This window comes from Mesitornis unicolor, unplaced genomic scaffold, assembly GCF_000695765.1.
Source record: "Mesitornis unicolor isolate BGI_N332 unplaced genomic scaffold, ASM69576v1 scaffold34836, whole genome shotgun sequence".
NCBI lineage: Eukaryota > Metazoa > Chordata > Aves > Mesitornithiformes > Mesitornithidae > Mesitornis > Mesitornis unicolor.
In genome coordinates this window covers 15,479-34,005 of record NW_010193601.1, presented here as the reverse complement: position 1 = coordinate 34,005, position 18,527 = coordinate 15,479, and the positions used below count along the sequence as shown (strand labels likewise).

Here is an 18,527-nt window from a genome sequence, read left to right as displayed (position 1 = left end):
CCAGGAAGAATTTATTTAATACTTGAAGGGTAAAATGCAATTAAGCACGTGGATGAATAGGAGATCTGCATGAAAAATGCATGTGATATTTTTGTGAACGAGAACCGGATATACAGGGGTAATGGAAGGACAGGTTCACAAAACGAGCAGTAAAGCCACAACTTCACTTGACTGTAAACCAAGAGAAATGGTTTCTCTGCCCCGTCAGTACATCTGCCATGGTGCTGTTAGTCCTCTTTGCCTGTGCTGCACGAAGCGAAAGGTTAGTGTCCTGCACTCCATTTAGTACTTAACATACTTAACATGTGTAAACATGGGTGTTTATTTGGTTGTAATTAACTGAGGATTTCACTGACTGGAGCTGACAAGGTTTGTGTGGGAAGTCGTCTCTCAGCAGTAGTGGCTGAGTCAACAGATGCTGAAGTGCTTTCGTATTTTCTGCTCATCTCTGTTTTCTGGAAGGCTCTTGCAGTGGTAGCCTCTACTTTATGCATTTTCTTTCATTATTAATTTGCCTGAGGACTGTTACATTTGCATATGGCTTTACCATAGCTCTCCGAGGATCTGTGTTCTGAATTCTGCTGTATTCTGCTAGCACTGTAGTGCCATATGGGACTTAACTGAGCCTATGGAGGTCTCATCATCTTGTTAATTATTTTTATAATTTGAAGTTGTTAAACCATGGAGTCTGAAAAAAGTAATTTAGGATTTGAACACTGTAATTTATTCTTCATCTTCACTTTAATTCCTTTTTGCCTATGGAAATGGGTGAGAGCATTTAAAAAAGAGCGATGTAGGAGGAGAATGTACGAACCAGAGGCGAAAATTAGCATTTATTTCACCTATTTTGCTTATGTTTTTAGGGTAGTGGATAAACAAGTAATTTTTGGAGGAATTGGAATTGAACTCTCTGGGGTATGAGACAGTAGAAAGTCTTCAGATATTTTTAACATTTAAGAATCACAGGTCTTTTATTATCTTTATTATCTTGCCAGATTAGAAATATGGGAGGAATATGCTAAATATAAAGGCTTTGTTTTTCTGTTATTCGCATCTGATTTTTCAGCATGTTCTGTCTTCACTGCTTGTCTCTATCAGGATTCTTCTTGATTTAGCACCGCTGCACTGCTACCTGTGAAAGTAGTGGAGAGACTGACAGTTCAGCCTGCTTACAGATACACATTAAACACTGCCACCTCAGACTAGTTTGAGCAGATCTGACATTATGACTAAAACGGCAGACTTAATTGGTAAAGTCTCCCAGAATCTAATATTCTGTTTACACTGGAAACCAAATTGAAATCGCAGGACTTGTGGCTTAGCTGTGTGGTGGAGTTGGACTCCAAGTCCTCAGCTTTTCTGTTGGCGAACAGTGGGTAGCAGCCACGGGGAGCACAGCGACCTGCGTGAGTGGTGTCTGGCTGCAGACACTGAGACTGTAACTCAGGAGAAGAGCAAGGATGCCACCTTTCTGAAGCCCCTTGGTGGCAAATTGAGGTCCCATCCATTGCTGGATCTGAACTATTTCACAATAGATGGAAGCGCTCGTGAAAGAGGAAGGAATATCTTACTGAGCTGATCTTCAAAGACCACATGGGTAACACTTTATTGCTCAATAATTGGTTGTACTCCATGTTATGTGGCTTAGAAACAGGAAGAAAGCTTTTATTTATTTTGTTTTTAATGGCTAACTTTCTTCTTCCCAAAATACTTTGCATTCCTGGGAAATGTCACTTAAGGAGAACAGATGAGAAGTAAAGGGATTTGACAGCTTAAAGTGGCCATTACAATGAGGCAAAGCAAATAGGCAGCACTATTTCCATTTTAAGCATTGTCAGTGCAACAAGCACGCAGCCGAGTTTCAAAAAGAATGCATGAATGTGAGGGTATTTGGGCAGCAGTAAAAATACCAGGAGAGAATTACTGGAGACAGAAATAAAGTTAGAAACACACTTTGCCTTGGGGATACAATTTTTAAAGCATTCTGGGTACTCGGTTGTTCAATTCCCATTCAAGTTAAGGACCAAATTTCTTCTTTCCTCTTCTGAGCTTTAATTTTTGCCTGCATGCTCAAGAACGTGTTAAGCTCTGAGCAGATATGAAGACGCTGTTGGAAGCAGCTTGCAGCAGAGGCTCTGCTTCCCCCCTCCCCAACATGAAGTTAATTCAGACTCCTCCATCACTTGGGGAGGGTGCGATGTGTTTGTCCTGGCAAGTGTCGCTGTCACTGGGAAACCAGTGGAGCCTGATGAAGAGGAATAAGTTACAGCTGTATGAGTAGTTTAATTATGTGCATATCTTATTGTCAGTTAATAGTCTGTTGCTTTCAATAAGCTGTTGATATCACAATAAGTAAGTTACAGAGACTTGAAAAAGGGAGAACGTGAGATTTATCAGGTTGGAAGGCCAAAGGATGTAGACAAGAACTTGAAGGCAGTGGTGGGAGCCTGCTGAGATACATGACTCGCTGTCAGTACGGGATTTTGCTAAGAGCGTTCTTAATGTATAAACCAGTCTCTGAGTCAGAGAAAAGTAGTGAACGCTTCTAGAAAATGTTTTGGTGTTTCTTTATCAGAGAAAACAGGTGCAAAGTGACCTTTTGTTTCTCCCCTTGCTGTGGTCTGGAGGGAGCATTCTCACTGAACACTGAGTCATGCTTCTTGTCTTGTTTTCTTTCTTTTCTTGAAGAATGCTAAAGCCTTGTGGAATTGTTTTCTAATGTTATCTGTAACTGGAAGGGTGAGGAGGCTGCGAAAATGAAGAGAGGAGAAATGTGTACATGGAAATCGAAAGCTGAAATAGCAGCACAACCTGCACAGCTGTAGGGACACGCTTTACCTGCTCTACATTGTATAGCCGTCTCTGGCACTCTCATAATCTCCTTAGAAGTTCTGATTTTTAATTGATTGCCTGTATCCTCGGACTTTGGGACTCCATGACTTAAAGATTATACTTTAATTATCAAAGCATTCTGTGTACACCCATCACCGCTTCATTAACTTTAACACAGAGCCTTTGCCTACCTTCAGCTCACAGAGCAGATCTACGAAGCAAGGAGGACTCTGTATTGGGTATCCCTCTGCATTGCCTTACCCTTGCAATCTCATGCCCAGCAAGTGATGATGTTGCCAATTTTACTGACTTTTTTGATCCTAAAGGAACACAGAAAAGAGAACTGCTCGTGCAATGCATGACACCAGTGTAACACGCTGGTGTGGGGCGCTGGCTGCTTGGTGAAATGGCACTCGGGCCAAAGCTCTTCAATGCCTGGAAAAAGACAAACTCTTATCTTAAGCAAAGTCTGCAGAAGGGAGCTAAACTTCACCTTGCATTTCGATAGCGGAGGTCAGTGCTTGCAGTTTATCTAGCTGAGGTTCTTCTGGTTACAGCTCAGCATAGGACAAGAGTCTGCTCACGTTATAAATAGCGAGTTAGCATCTTCGCACAGTTGGTTTGACAGCTGCTGCGCGGTGCGTTCACCTCTGCGCTGCACATCATGGAGTTTTCTTTTGCCAAACTTGACACAGTGAGGCCGCTGAAACAGTCCAGATCCATCTGTGCAATAGCAGACCAAGCCGAGGCAGCTACCTGGAGCCATTTTCAGGTTTTTATTCATGTTCTGATCTCAGTAGTGTTCTGAGCATTGAGTCAGGGTGGTGGTGCTGGTGGTAGAAGAGATTTGGATGAGCCACCACCAAGTTTGCCTTTTCAGGGTGAACCTGCTCTGTCTGTGCTGTCAGCAGCCTGTTCCTGAAGGGCAGGATCTCCTTGAAAGGTTTTCCTATGGGAAACCGCGGCCGCCTCTCTTTGGATGGGGTTACCGTAGGATGCTAAGTTGGTTTCTTGCTACTGGTACGGTATCTGATAAGGGTGGTTTAATTTGCTTACAGGGATTAGGGAGTGGATTTTCCTCCTTGAGATTTCCCTTCTCAAAGTTGGGAGTGTGTATGAATGCATGTAAACCTGGGAGTAATGGACTGCCTCGTGGGGTATTTATTTTATATGCAGGTGTTTATGTTAAATAATGTAAATTGAGGAGGAGTAAGATGTGGGATAGCTCTAAGACCTCTGTATCAGGAGCCTTAGCAAGGTCATGTTTGCAGTACTTTCTTGACACCAGCTTAATCTGAGATGTAGAGGTTGTGCATTTAAAGTGGAGCAGAAGGTGCCTCGTGCTGAGATCCTACCCCAGAGATCACACCGTGCTCCTGTCTCATCTGAGACTTCTGGGAGAAGGAGAAGGCTGTGATGTTACCCGTGGCGTCTTTGTGTTCTCCCCAGCTGTGAAATTGTCTGAAATTAGGATTTGTCTATATGCAAATATGTACTGGCTTAGTCCCCGTCTTCCCCTTCTGCAGAATACATACATCATCTTTTTGAGTGAATGATGTTACATTGGTTTAAGGGCCACTTATATTGGTGGAGGTAAAGATTTTGTTCTGTGTACTTTGAATTTTTTTTTTCCAGTTGCCCTTAACCACTTTTTCGTGGTTCCTGGAGCATGGGGCTTAGAAGCTCTTTACTATTTTTGTAACTTTATACTTTTGCCCTTTTGCTGCTCTCCCCCCAGTGCCTCTTTAATTGCCTAATACTGACATCATTTAAACTGAACCCTAGTCTGGTTTGGCTGCATTAGTTTCAAAATAACACTTTGTGCTAAACCAGAGCAAAGACACAGATACACGAGCCCTGTGCGTCCTATCCCATGCATGTTACCTGCTGTTTTAACTCGCTGCTTGCTAGACTCTTACAAATTTCCTCTTCTAATATGGTTTCAATTTCTCCCCTTTAAAATACAGTTAAAGCAGTTTTGTTAGCAAGTGGTAACTTCTGTGCACACCACTGCTCCGTTCAGTGCTGGCAGAAGAGTCTCTCCTGATACAGATCTAAGTTACTGCGGAGCCAGATCTGCTACAAAGCAGAAAGTGGTATTTGCTTAAAAACAACATATTAATGAACTAGACTTTGTAGTAGTTTTCTGTTATTTTTCTGCTCGGTGCATCTAAGGAAGTGGGCTTGTATTGCTTTGATAGCGCTCGATGATAGCTCTGCAAACTGCAAATCACAAGACCAAATCTTTGGCAGATAAAGAGGCATCGCTTCTGCCATAAGCTTTAACTATGGCAGCTCAGCATCTGACCCAAATCTGCTGTGCACAATTTTTTTGGAAAATGTTGTAAATCTGACCTTTGGACAAACTGATTCAAAACCCTGGACGCCTTCCTGTGCAACCTCATCTAGGTGTTCCTGCTCCGGCAGGGGGATTGGACTGGATGAGCTTTTGAGGTCCCTTCCAATCCCTAACGGTCTGTGATTCTGTGTGATTCTTTATTTTCCATGTAAACCATAATGGAGCCTGATGCCAGATAAGTCAGGCCGATATTAAAGACCTTGTTTACGCTGTGCTTCTGTCAGGATAAGTATTCAGTGTATCACAGTTGAAAAATATTTTTCAAGTCTTGTAGAAACATTAACTTCTGAAATGCTCCGTGGAATGGGTTGTTATGGAATTGAGTGCTGTTGAAAGAACCAAATTTTTAAAAATAAGGTAATTTTAGGTTAAAGCTGCGGATAGCAATAAGCTGGCTTGGATAATTAATTTGGATTTAGAGTTGCTTAATTTCTCTTGGCATCTGCAAATCCCAAACTGACTTGTGGAATGTCCCTGATTGAAAAAAAGATTTTATTGAAAACATGTGTGGCTGTTTTTGAGGGTAACAATATTTGAAGACCAAAGTAGCATCTGTATATAAATGGAGGTAGACAAGAAAACTTAATGTAAACATAGCTAATGTGATTTATTTTTTTGGTGGCATTTGTTAGCATGTGTTCTGTTTTAGAACAAAACAGGCTACAGGGGAAGTAAATTCTGTTGTGTAGAAGGATTGTTAGCTGTTCTGAATTAGAATTTTAAATTCATAACACTGACAAAGCTGGAGTAGAAATCTGTGTTTTTCAGACAAAACAAGAGTTGTTAGTTGGGAGTAGACCTCAAAATTCATGGAACTTATATTTATTCTTCCGAGTAAAATAAAACACTGGAAGGAGTATCTCTTTCTTTATCCTGTGTCTGTGTATGTCTTTACATTAGAAGGTTGTATTGAGTAGGATTGCCAGGATTTCTTAAATGAAACCGATTCAGAAATGAGGAATGAGGAATGCTACCGCGTTGCTCTCATGTTAGAAGACCTATTTCCATCGACCAGAACAGTGTGTCACTACAAAAATGTGTAACTGTAGTAATGGAAAATATTAATAACACTTTATGGTGATATGCACTTCAGAAATTATTTTTAGTTATCTCTGCTCAGCGAGACTAAACTATTTTTTTGATTCATTGCAGGACCAGTTTGACAACTTAGAAAAACACACGCAATGGGGTATTGATGTGCTGGAAAAATACATCAAGTTTGTAAAAGAAAGAACAGAGATTGAACTCAGCTATGCAAAGCAGCTTAGGTAAGTTGATGTGGAAAGTTCTGGACTTTGAGCTGCATCTGTTCAGAGTCTGTGATTATCTGTAAGTTCGCTGTTTCAGTGGGGGTAATTGGTTTGATTCTAAATAATGGCTTTTACAGAATAGCCTTAATTTAGAGAATGGAAAGCTAAAGCTAATTTAAGAGACAGTTTTATTATCTCTGCTAAAAATCATATGCTTTGCAAAAAGAAAGGTTATTTAGGTGACTGAGCATACTAGGACTTACGATTTATATGTGATAATTGGCTCAGGCTTTGAGGAAAGCATTGTAATGTTTTCCATGAAATTAGGACTGCTGTATGTAGATGCTGAAGGGTTGAAGAATTCAGCAGAATAACGATCGTTTGTTGTAAAGCAACGTTTTGGGTTTCTTTTAATAGACAAGTTCTTCATGAAGGTGTGTTGGAGAAACTGCAGGTCAGAAAGTCAGTCTCAGCTCTGCAAACTTGGTCTATGGACCTAAACCAGCCAGGTTTGCAGCCTGGCATTTGAATTTTGTCAGTTTTAGTCTTGCCACTGTTACTGTGATGTCCCCTGAACAGAGCAGAGATCCTGGGAATTTATCTCAGGTAGCTAAATTACTGGAAATTCCTGCTATGTATGTTCTGCATGTCTGGTTGGACCATCAGGTTGTAGGTAGAGACGGGTGTGTGTGAACCAGGCCCTGAAAACATTCCCTGAGGTCAGATCTGGTGTAAACGGGGAAAGGGGAAGGGGTGCCGAGAACCCTTGCACAAGGAGTAGCTCTTGCCCTGCCTCTCCCAGTAGAGTAGAAAACATGAGAGGTGAGCAGGGGTTAGAAGGGAGTACAACACATGCAGCCCTCTGTGGGGAGAGGCTGCGGTGCAATGTTGTTGGCAGCCGCCAGTGTCCAGGGTGATCAACTGGGGGTGGTGGAGCTGAGTGGGGAGGGGAGTGCAGGACTAATAACCCTTCCCAACACCTCCAGTATTTGCATGACTGCAGTACATATTACAACTCTTTCCATCTACTCAGTATTTATAGAGATTGAGATCTGAGGTTCTAGTTGATCTGTATATAGCTAAAGCACAATGTCTGTTAGAAAAACAAAGCAACAAAAACCCCAAACAACCACCACCCAGAATTTTTTGGAGTTTGTGTTAGAATGGATTTTGGCTGCGCACCATGGCTCGTTATTCACAGGAGCTGGTAGTTGATAAAAGCCTGCCTTTATGGTTATGTGCTTTCTCAGGGGAATGCCACAAGGATTCCCCAGGGTTTCTGCTATAGATGAGCAGGAAATAGAAAATGACTTGTGCAGGAACAAATTGCTCACATCCTATGGAGATGAGAAGAGATTGAATTACAGAGGCCAAATGAGCTGGAAGAAAGAGAGTATGAGTGGAGTGGGGAAACCCCAGCAGAGTATCGGTGTGAGCAGGCCTGTCTGTGAGCAGTCACACACCAGACTCAGTTAATTTCTTAGGAGGATAAATTTCAGGTGTAAAGAGCATCATTATCAAAGTAACCACACAAAATGTTTAAGGGAAGTGGAAGGTAATTTTATCTGTGACTATCAGGAAACTCTGAACTTTTGATTTTTATTTCTTATTCTGTCCTAGACTTCCAAACCAAACTTGATTGATTTGTTTCTTTTCTCTGTATTTTAATTCCCCATGCATAGCTGCATTTGTGTCCCCCACCCACAGGTATGATCTGAGGACAAATGCATTCATCTCTGAGGAGCTCTTAAACACAGTGTGCTTAGGTGTCATTTAAGAAGATTAAAAAATATAAAATGTAGACTTGTCAAATGTCAAAAACAGTGCTGGGCATTTAAAAAAAATGCACCTGCTTTTAATAAATCTTCTCAGTCCTGGTACAAACCTTTCTTGTGTCACATCCATGTGAGTAAAAGGGCTGCAGACTATCAGTGCATGTCATAACATGCAGGCATACTATTAGGAACAAGTTAACACAAGGTACTTCTGTGGCTTTAACTCAAAGTTTTATTTGTAACGTAAGTGAAGCTGCTTAACTTTCATTTTCTTTCCTGAAACTTTGTTTCCTGCTTGGTCTCTGGGCTCCCTAGCCAGCTGATCTGTCTGACTGTCTGCATCTCAGCCTGGTCATCTCTTGAAGTTCAACTGGCTTCTATTGAAAAAGGTTTCTTTCCTTCCTCTTTATAATTCTGCAGGTATACACGCAATATTTTGTTTTAGGAGTGTTAAGTTAGATCTACATACTAGCAGGATGAATCACATTTACCTGGTTACACCAGTGGAAGAAACTCCCCAGTGTCATGTACCTTACACATCGTGCCTGCACTATCCAGATCCTGCTTGTACCATTTACGCTCAGTCCTGGTTTGAGAGTCAGGTTCTGAATTGACACAACTGTTTTCTTTATAATTGCTGAATCATTATATTAGGCTGGGAAGGAAGAGGTGCAGAAGCTGTGGTAGAGTGTTCACTTGTTCTCATGTTTTTGTTTTGGACTCCCATTGGATGTGACACTGTGGATGCTGTGCTCAGAGCGCTGAAGTGGTTTTTGTTGTCCTCCTTCCCTAGTCACTACTTACCTTGCAGCACACGCGCTTTGATTCAAAAAGTGTCAAAAGCCTTGCCTAATGTGGTGATGGATGGGTAGCCCTGAGGAAGACACATTGGAAAAAATGCTTAACACATCAGGATAATCTGAGAATCAGGAACCTCTGATGGATGATAACTGTGAGAGAGAGAGAGAGAGCAGGCTGTCAAAGAAGTGAAATAAAGGAGCAGCAAAACAAGCTGGAAAGGCAGAAAGAAATGATGCAGTGTGAAAGGCAAATAGAACTGTGAACTGGAGACAGGTGCACAGGCTAGCACCGAGTCTTCCCAGAATTGCTCTTTTCTGGCTGATGTTTGTTTGTATCTGCTAGTTCCGTCTTTAATCACTGTTAGCTCTGGAGGTGTCGTTGCTTCATGAGCTTGAACCTGGGAAGTGCTGCTGCTCTGGTCATGACACTGCCTGGTTGCGTGCTGAACTTCAGCGGTAACTTCTGAGTTCAGTATCACTTCTGTTTTTTTGTGTATATCCTGGTTAAAACCCTACGTATGTTTTTGATTTAAAAAGAACAGAGAGGGGGAAAGAACTTGGATATACAGACTATTTTTGTGTTTCATGAAGTATATAGAAAATAATAAAATGTTTAACCCAGATGCTAATCCTTGTTAGGTGCTTTTAAGTGTCTTTTTTTTTTTCTCTTAAAGCATACTGTCTGGGTATTTTTGCCTTAGCTCTGCAGCATTTCTACACCTTTAAAGATTTACAAGAAGACAGTAGCTCTGGATGTCAGAATTAATTGGGCAGTGTGCCAGTGCAGGGACGTGTGCGTTTTGAGTGTGTGTGAAAATGCCTTATTAGTGCAGTCTTCTGTTCATGTTGTCCTGTGGTTTTTTCCTCTCCTCTTTAAGCAGGTGAGGAGGGAGGCATTCCCACGGCACACAAAGAGTGCTCTAAGACTTACTGTAGTAATGCAGAGCAGACTGCAGAATTCATGCCATGGTTTTCTTAGGTTGAAGCTGCTGTACACACACTACAGAGAAGTTCATTGTTTCACAGCATCCCCTTTTCAGAGAAGGCAGAGACTGGAAAGGAGATGCTCATTTGGATCCCTTCCAGTAGTGATACTTAAATTTTGAGAAACACATGTTTGTCTGTGCAAATCTGCCAGGGTTCTGGCTACTACTCTGTTTGGGCAGATGGTCATTAATTCCTTAAGGAGAAAAAAAGGAATAAGAAATGTGAGATGAGGCCCTGCAGTCTCCCAGTTAGCAGTAAAACCAGCACACAACAGGGAATGGGTTACACCTCTGGAAAAGCCATTTCTTTTCAACAGGATATGTCCTGGGAGTTCTCCAAAGAGTTTGGCACAGATAGGTCAGTGAAACTTGGTAGCCCTTTGGACAACGATTCCATCAATACCACTTGTGTGTTATTCTTAATTGCTGAAACAACCTTCTAAAGCTAAAACAAATGGTTCCCGTTTCACAACAGAGGCTGCAAGAAAGTGTATAGTAATAGGGCTGAGTTAGAATAGAGGAGATCCCAGTACTCTGGGAAAGGTCTGAAAAGGTCTTAAAATTGCTAGGTAAGGTTTGTCAGCTGTCTGGTTTGCATAGTTTAAAAGATGGGCGGTGGTGTATTGTGCAATATGCATCGTAATGTTGAGTTTTAAGTATCACAAGGTGCGTTGAGAGTCAGGTGCACAGCACACACTCAACCCTTGATTTGCTGCCGGTGAGGGGCTTGTAGCCAGTGCTCTCAGGGCAATGAAGGCCATATACTAACTGTCAAATATGCTAACAGAGTTATGTTCAAATGTCTTACTCAAGATGTGATCAATGAAGAGCACATCAGTATTTTTAACTTAAATCATTAATTGAATGTAGGGTAGAGAGAGATGCCAGCATCTGTGCATCTGGGATAATCAAATCTCACATTTCTCCCAGCTTCAGTTGATAATGATAAAATGATCCCTTTTGACATCTCAGTGCAGCTTCCCACAGCTTCGAGAAGATTTTTGTCTTCCTTGGAAGCATCCTGCTAAAGGCAGACAAATTTGCCTGGCCATGAGTGTCATTTGCTGCAGCAAATCACACCTTAATGAGCCAGCTGATCTTAGGATATGGAGTAGCACCTTCTGCTGGGTGGAGTTAGTGAAGTATGTCTGTGTGTCCAGGAACCTGTATTTTTACTGTAAAAGGGTCTCTCCTTTAGAAGAGGTGAAGCAAACTTGTGCATCAGCGGAACCAGAACTGAGGTGTATTGACTTCATGACCTTAATTTATGAACTTCTTGGGTTGTGGATGTGCAGCTTTACTGTGGTTGTAGAGACTGAAGCACTGCAGCCAGTCCTTTGAGTGCTACTACCATGTAATCAAAGCCTAATTGCCATCGTGCTTCTGAAAAGCTGTTTAGTCACTGCACATAAAAACTGAAGCCTCACAGAATGTGTCTGTTTGCAAAGATTACCCAGTTAATTTAAAGGAGGTTTTGAATTTAATTATATATGTGTGTGTATTTTTAATTTTAGGAATCTTTCAAAGAAATATCAACCCAAAAAGAACTCCAAAGAAGAGGAAGAATACAGGTATGTTCATGACCCACTGCTGGGTGAGCATGCGTTGATGGAGGGGGGGAAAGGTTGGGTTACCAACTAGGATTTGGCTGGTAAACCAAAGACTTTAGTCAAGTGAAAGAGAGTGGAAATCATACATGCAGAAGCAGGCTTATATGGTAGATATTAAGGAGTGGATTTTCAAAGTTTGGATTTGCTCTATAACTACTCAGTTCCTTTTATATGTTATGGTTTCTGGATATCTGGTTTGGGGGGTTTCCTTTTGGGGTTTTTTTGTGTACCTTAAAATCTTTAAGCCTTATGATCCTGGCTCTTTGAAGTGAATTGCCAAACCTTTAACTACTTGCAGCAGGAACAGAAACAGTTGTTAATTTTAGCATGAAACTTAAGCTGTCTGTGTAAGAATTACATTACTCAAATGGACTGACAACACAGATTGGTAACTCACTAAAGGGATACTATTACAACACCACAGAGACCAGAGGTTTTTTAAGAGTAAGGTAAAGGATGTAGATTGTATTCCCAGTATCCTGGGATGGATTGTGCATGACTTGCTGCTCTTGAAGAATGTTGCCTGGCCTCAGCTCTCTGCTGGAGATTCACGTTATCAAACTGCATCTCCCTGCTGGCAGACGATGCTGTAGTGCTTACAGATAACAACGGCAGCATCAAAGCACAGCTCCTGCACGGAGTGACACTGCAGACATGAATACAGGTGATGATAGACCACATGTTGATAAGAACATTCCTGCCCTTGATGAGATTAAAGATAATTTTTGAAGATAACTTTCTAGAGGAGGAGCTTTGCAACAGATGGGCTGTAGGCCAGAGCGAGACCCTTTTCCTTGGAGCCCTCTGACTCCAGAGTTTCTCAATGTCAGTGTTTTGTGAGGCATCAGTGTTGGATGGAGGCATCGCAGAGTCTGACCCTGCAGCCCTGTACTGCAGGAGGCTGCTCTGCCTCTGGAGAGCCCAGCAGTGCACTCAAACCCTTGACTTTGAAATTTGAAACATTTCAAATGAGTTTGGATATGGATCCAACTGTATGATTATATTAATTTAGATTTTTGGGTCAGAGCCCCGAGCTGCTGTATACAGCTAATCTAGTGGCTCACATTAACAGAGATAACAGCCTTTTCATTTTCTTTTTAATTTATTTTTAGTAATGTTGTTTGGGAATCAGCTATTTATGCCATTGTTTCCAGAGATATTGGTATTTACACAAGGAAGCTTATGTTACCAGAACATCAGCTGTTTTGGTCTGTACCCAGGATTAGGAATAAATCTGCCTTTGGGTAGCTATACCATAAATGGCTATTTTGAGTTTATTACAGCCTTTTTGGACACATCTTACATTTCTGGAAAAGGGTATTGGAATTAAGTGATTCATGTGATGTGGCACAGAAGAGCCTGTGTATCCTTTGCCCTTTTAAATAGAGTGTTCACCTTAGTGTTGTTTCCTCATGTCTGTAAATGTCTGGGGATTTGTTATGCGACCTTTGGGTGCCTCGGACACTGCTTTGAGACAGTCTGCTTAAAAAGGATCTGTTTCAAGCTTATTGTCAGTCTGTAGTTCTGTGGCCTTGATCCCCTCCCTGTCTTTTGCAACTGGGACTTCTCTTGAGGCAGCGCAGCTTGACTGGACGTGGCTGCTTGTATTGGATTGTATTTTTAGTCTTTTTAGTTTCTTTTTTCTGATTTTTACTGATGCCTCTTTCATCCCTAGTTGTGCCACTCTGTTTCATCTAAATCTCTTCCTCTTTGCTTTTTCACCTTTAGGTGATGTTACCAGTGCAGACCGCTCCCATTTAATATTAATCGTTTTTCTACTGTGTACAAGTGCAGTGCTTCAGAGCAGCTGACCAGCACATCCAGCTGGGTATTTAAATACAGCTCTGTTGGCTCCGTGCTGAATACACTAGTGACATAATCTGCTGTTTTGAAATGGTGTGCACAGATGTTTTTCTTCCTTTTAATAATACATTGGATGTCATATTGGAGATTATTTTATACGAAAAATAAACTTGCAATGGAAGATACTAAAAAATATGGGTTGACAATGAACACCTGGTTAGTAAACACACTGCATTTTTGGAAACTTTATAAACTGTAGCTGATTCAAATCCCATTTACACAGTGAAAAGTTTTCAGCATTATGCTAGCAACAGTGGTGGTTGCTTAGGCAGGATTTTCCCAGGTAGAGCACACTGGCTCTGTGCACTGAACTGTGGGGCTTGAAAGCGTGTAACTAGAAATGTTTGGTGAACAGAGATTAGAACAGTGAAGTCCCAGAGCTGTGCTGATAAAAAGCCTGGCACTCTAAAACTGTGATACTTTAAGTCAATGTCAAACTGTCTAAATCAAGATTAATTTATCAGACAACTGTCAGTGTGTGGGGTAGGCTTCCTCCTGAGAAATTCCTTCAAGTGAATCTGTGCTAATCCATATTGAGTCTTATGCAGCAATACTAAATGCTTTGGAAGAATACAACCTCCCTTTGCAGTGTCTTTCTGAAAAGAAAGGGACTAAAACAAACTGCATTTTTGTCCTCTGCAGGTACACGTCAACTAGAGCCTTCCTAGCCACTTTAAATGAAATTAATGACTATGCCGGACAGCATGAGGTCATTTCAGAGAACATGACCTCTCTTATCACTGGAGAGTTAACACGCTATGTGCAGGAGCTGAAACAAGAGAGGAAATCGGTAATTGATTATTTCATTATTCACAATTATTTGCTATTTAAGATAGGTAATTAGTTGTAGGGGAGTTCCATGTTAAGCAAATGTATGTATAGTTAATAAACATGAGCTTTGCTAATGAGCTAAGCATCAAAAAGTGGGTTATGTGCCCTGGCCAAGTCACTGAACCATTTGAATCGAATGTTATAAAATCAGACAGCGATGCCTTCAGGAGAATCCCTGCTAAATAAGGTCAGAGACCCATCTGTGCTTAGGGCTCTGTTAGCCAGAAGCTTGTTTAGGGAAGAGTCCAGCAGCACTGTGTAAAGCTTGAAATAAGTAGAGGAACTGCATTACTGAGACTGACTGAAAGCATTGTTAGGATCTTGGTACACGTTTTCCCGTTTATCAGCCAGATCTGGTCAACAGAACTTTCTAAACAATAATTCTAAGGAGAAATATGGAATCTGTCTTGTTTTGTGATGTTGGGGAGTCTGGTTTTCAACCTGTTATCCTTCAAGACTGGTAGAATTAGGAGCCTTATGTTATTACTCTATTTTAGCTGGTAGTTTAGGGATCTATGTGCCTGCTACAGTAAATGTTCAATGCAGATTAGTTTGCATGTCACCAGCTCTGAAAGGCATACAATTGGGATGTGCTTTTGGCATACAATTGGGATTTGATACTATTCCTTGCCTTGAACCCTTTTTTCCATGAGATGAGTGGCCATAAAATAGAGATTCCATGCATTATTGTTACAAATACTCGTAACACAGCATGTGTTGAAGTCTGTGCAAGACCAAAGTCCTGGAAATTACCATCTTCTCCTAAGTACAGTATTAGGATGGTAAGTCTGTCAACAGAGGAATTGAATATGTTGGCATACGTTTAAATTGCAGAATGGTATGTAATCTTTCAAAGGCATAATATTTTGGCAGCAACATGTTTTACATATAGCAGCGATGAGAATGTTTTCTTCTGTGACTTTTTATTCAGCATGGGCTCTGTACAATAAGCAAAGCAAATAAAACCAAGCATTTTAGTACAGCGTTTTTCTGTCACTTCTAATGTTTTTACCTAATTTTTAATTATATGGATGTATAACGTGATTGGAATATCTGTTAGACATTTTAAGTACTATGAAAGAACTTGTTATCTTTCCTGTAAAGAATGTGATAGCTTTGTGTATTGCTCTTTTGTTTGTAGAATTTTGTTGTAAGTATGTCTCATATAAGTAATGGGTGAATGACAGGAAAATTATTTTAATATTGGTCGAGTGATAACAGCATGGAAACGGCAAAAAAACCCCAACTGACAGTGTATTTACCTGCTGTTGCTGATAATTCTTAGCCTTTAACAGAAATCGCTTGTCAGTCATGGTTGTTTTGTTCTCGTAACATGAATATAAGCTACATGAATTATGAATCGTTGTCTGATTCCTGTAGATTTCTCAAATGGTGTTGAAAAGGCAACTGCTTCTGCCTTCAGGCATTTTTGATACATAGCCTCTCTCACTTCATACCGTGAAACACAAAAGCATCAATCATCTGGGATCTGCAGGAGGGAAAGGTGGTGGCTGTGTAAATATCACAGAGGGCTGATGCTCTGACAAAACCTTTTATGATACGACTTGATGAATGGCTTGTGGTATTTCCAGAAATTTTCCTGGCAGAGTTTCATGCTCGCTGCTTGATGGATCATCACCCGCTATGCTACACGTTCATAGAATCAGTTAGGTTGGAAAAGACCCTTAAGATCATCACGTCCAACCTTTAACCTGACACTACCAAGTCCACCAAGTTGACCAAGTTGCTATAAGCTGTAAGAAAAGATGATCTTCTGGGCCTAGGGCCACACATAGGAATTGGGAGACCCACATTCTTGTATAATTTGAATTAAGTTAATCAGGTGTCCAAATAACTGTAAAATGGTACAGATTTCCAGTTATTTTCAGTATTACTGAGATAGATAAGCACCCTTATTCTTTTTGTTGTAATTTCCCCCCAGGGAGAGGGAAATAATACACAGAGGGGGTGTAAGTCTGGAGCTCAGGAGACTTCTGGGTTACCGTAGTTTTTACAGGTCGCGTGCTTTGTTGCATGATGGGTTTTGATCATCAGAAAGTGGTAAGAAAAATCAAAGACTCTATTTTTGTAAAACTAAAGATATTCATCTTTAGTAACCAAGGTCATTCGGTGCGTTAAACTTTATTGTATTATGCATTCCTCTTCCCTAGGGTAGCCCTGGTTGATGTCACCACCATGCCAGATGAATTGGTTTGCCCTTTTGGTTGCTGACTTTAGGCGTACGCCCTGCCTGCTTTTCATGCACGGTGTGTGCATGTGAGAGGGAGAACTCCTCACACTGTTTCAGTTCTTCCCAGCCGTCAAGTGAAGTGAAACTTGTTATAGTACAGTTCCTCACTTCAACTTCTTCTTGTATTCTCCTGATCTTAGTGTGTCCATGCTCTCATGTGAGTAATTCTCATCTTCAGCCAGGAACTTGCTAGCTGCTTCAAAGCTGAGATTTCAGTTCTATGCTACGTGTGAAGGTCATGCCTCATCCACCTTCCTTTTGAGGTTCTTGAGGCCAGATGCATGTGACTGAATTCCCTTTTACTGTATGAAGGCCCCTATCACCAAGCCATGAAAGAGTTGGGGATCATCTCTCAAGATTGGTTCAGGGAGAGAACTTGCTGCTTCTTTGTGCCACCCCAATTTCACCAAAATCTGACTCTAGGGTAGATGTAGAAGGTGTCAAGTTTGAGCTGGGGAGCCTTCCATATTGTGAAACTGGGTCTTAATCTTGCATGTCCGAAAAAAAGAAAAGGCAGTGATCACAGTAAGGTCAAGAGGTGTGTTTGGATTTTATTTTGCGAGCGTTATCAGGTTGGAGCATTAACGAGCATTTCCAGGCTGGAAGTTTACTCAAGAGTTCTGCTCCCACCCATTGCAAATGTTACTGGTGGTGACAGCAGCTCCTAAGCAAACTAGTTATTCTCCATGTGAGAGAATGATCCACCAGCCTTTTGATTGTTAGATGAGAGAATCTGCTTCTCCACGTTGCTGCATCTGCCAAGTTACTTGGCATCTTTTGTTCTATTTAAAAGGAAAGAATTATATTACTGTGTGTTTTTTTTCTGGTACTCTCTTTTTGGGTGACACCTAAGGGGATTTCTGGGCAAACAGTTAACCAGTGCAGCCCAAGCATTGAGTTTGGCTGAGAAAACTGGGCCTGTTCAGCCTTGGGAAGAGAAGGCTCAGGAGGGACCTTATCACCATGTACCAGTACATAAAGAGTGGCACCAAGGAGGTGGAGACTCCCTTTTCACAAGGAGTCCCATGGAAAAGACGAGGGGTAATGGACACAAGTTGCTTCTGGAGAGATTCCCATTGAACTCCAGAAGAAACTGTTTTACCATGAGCTCAATCAGACATTGAACAATCTCCCAGGGGAAGTGGTGAATTCGCCCACACTGATCAGTTTTGAGAGTCAGCCTGGCAGGGCGCTGCCTCGTCTCATTTAAACCGTACTTCTACCGTGAGAGGTTGGACTGGGTGGTCCCTGCGGTCCCTTCCAACCTGGGATTCTGTGATTCTTTGATTTTCTTCTTTTTCTTAAAGCTTCCCAGGAGATAGCTTGGTTTAGGTGTTCTCTCAACTAAGGCAGAGGAAAACCCTCAATAGTGTAGTTTGTCTGGACAGAAACTCAAAAATTGATTCCTGGGATAATTCTGATTTAGATCTGTGGCTGCAAATGAGGTCTGACTCACGGTCTCTTCTGGCAGCAGCTGCTCTGTGTAGCCATGACTCAATCAGCTTTGCTAAAAATGTATTTGGGAGTCATGAACTATCCCTCCTGTTACCGCTGCTGCTTTCACCTCTACCTCCACCTCCCCTTGGGGGTGGGCTGGCTCCATACAATCACTCATGAAAGTCAAGTACAAGCCAAGAGCTTTGCTGCAGACTGAACTAGTGCAGCGCTGGGATTCTGTGGTTGGGAGAGCATTTACCTGATGTCAATGCGCTCCATTTTTTGTCAGGATAGCAGGGGAATGGGGAATGAATGCATCCTTATGGGTACCAAGAGCACTAAAATGGTCTGGTTCTTCATGGTGGAGCGTGCGCGCCCTCCCTGCGTGTATTCATCCGGGGGGTGCACATGTCAGAGAGCTTTCTGTTGCTTGTAGGCTCTCAGGTGTTGATGAAAAGTAAATAATTGGAGGAATTCTGCCACATTCATTCTTTCTGAATAGTGCCCTGTTCTGCAAATAGCCCTGTGGTTTT

At 41.6% G+C, this 18,527-nt stretch overlaps 1 protein-coding gene across 1 annotated transcript in view; it reads left to right on the top strand.

Moving 5' to 3' along the window:
- Window positions 1-218: 218 nt before the first annotated feature.
- LOC104543023 (formin-binding protein 1-like) overlaps window positions 219-18,527 on the top strand; it is a gene marked incomplete at its 3' end in the record, with an annotated part of 27,635 nt that continues 9,326 nt past the window's right edge. Inside the window, exons 1-5 of the mRNA XM_010187513.1 lie at window positions 219-262; window positions 864-915; window positions 6,344-6,459; window positions 11,517-11,573; window positions 14,118-14,265. Coding sequence (XP_010185815.1) covers window positions 219-262; window positions 864-915; window positions 6,344-6,459; window positions 11,517-11,573; window positions 14,118-14,265 — 417 coding nt within the window. The remainder of the gene's footprint in view (window positions 263-863; window positions 916-6,343; window positions 6,460-11,516; window positions 11,574-14,117; window positions 14,266-18,527) is intronic.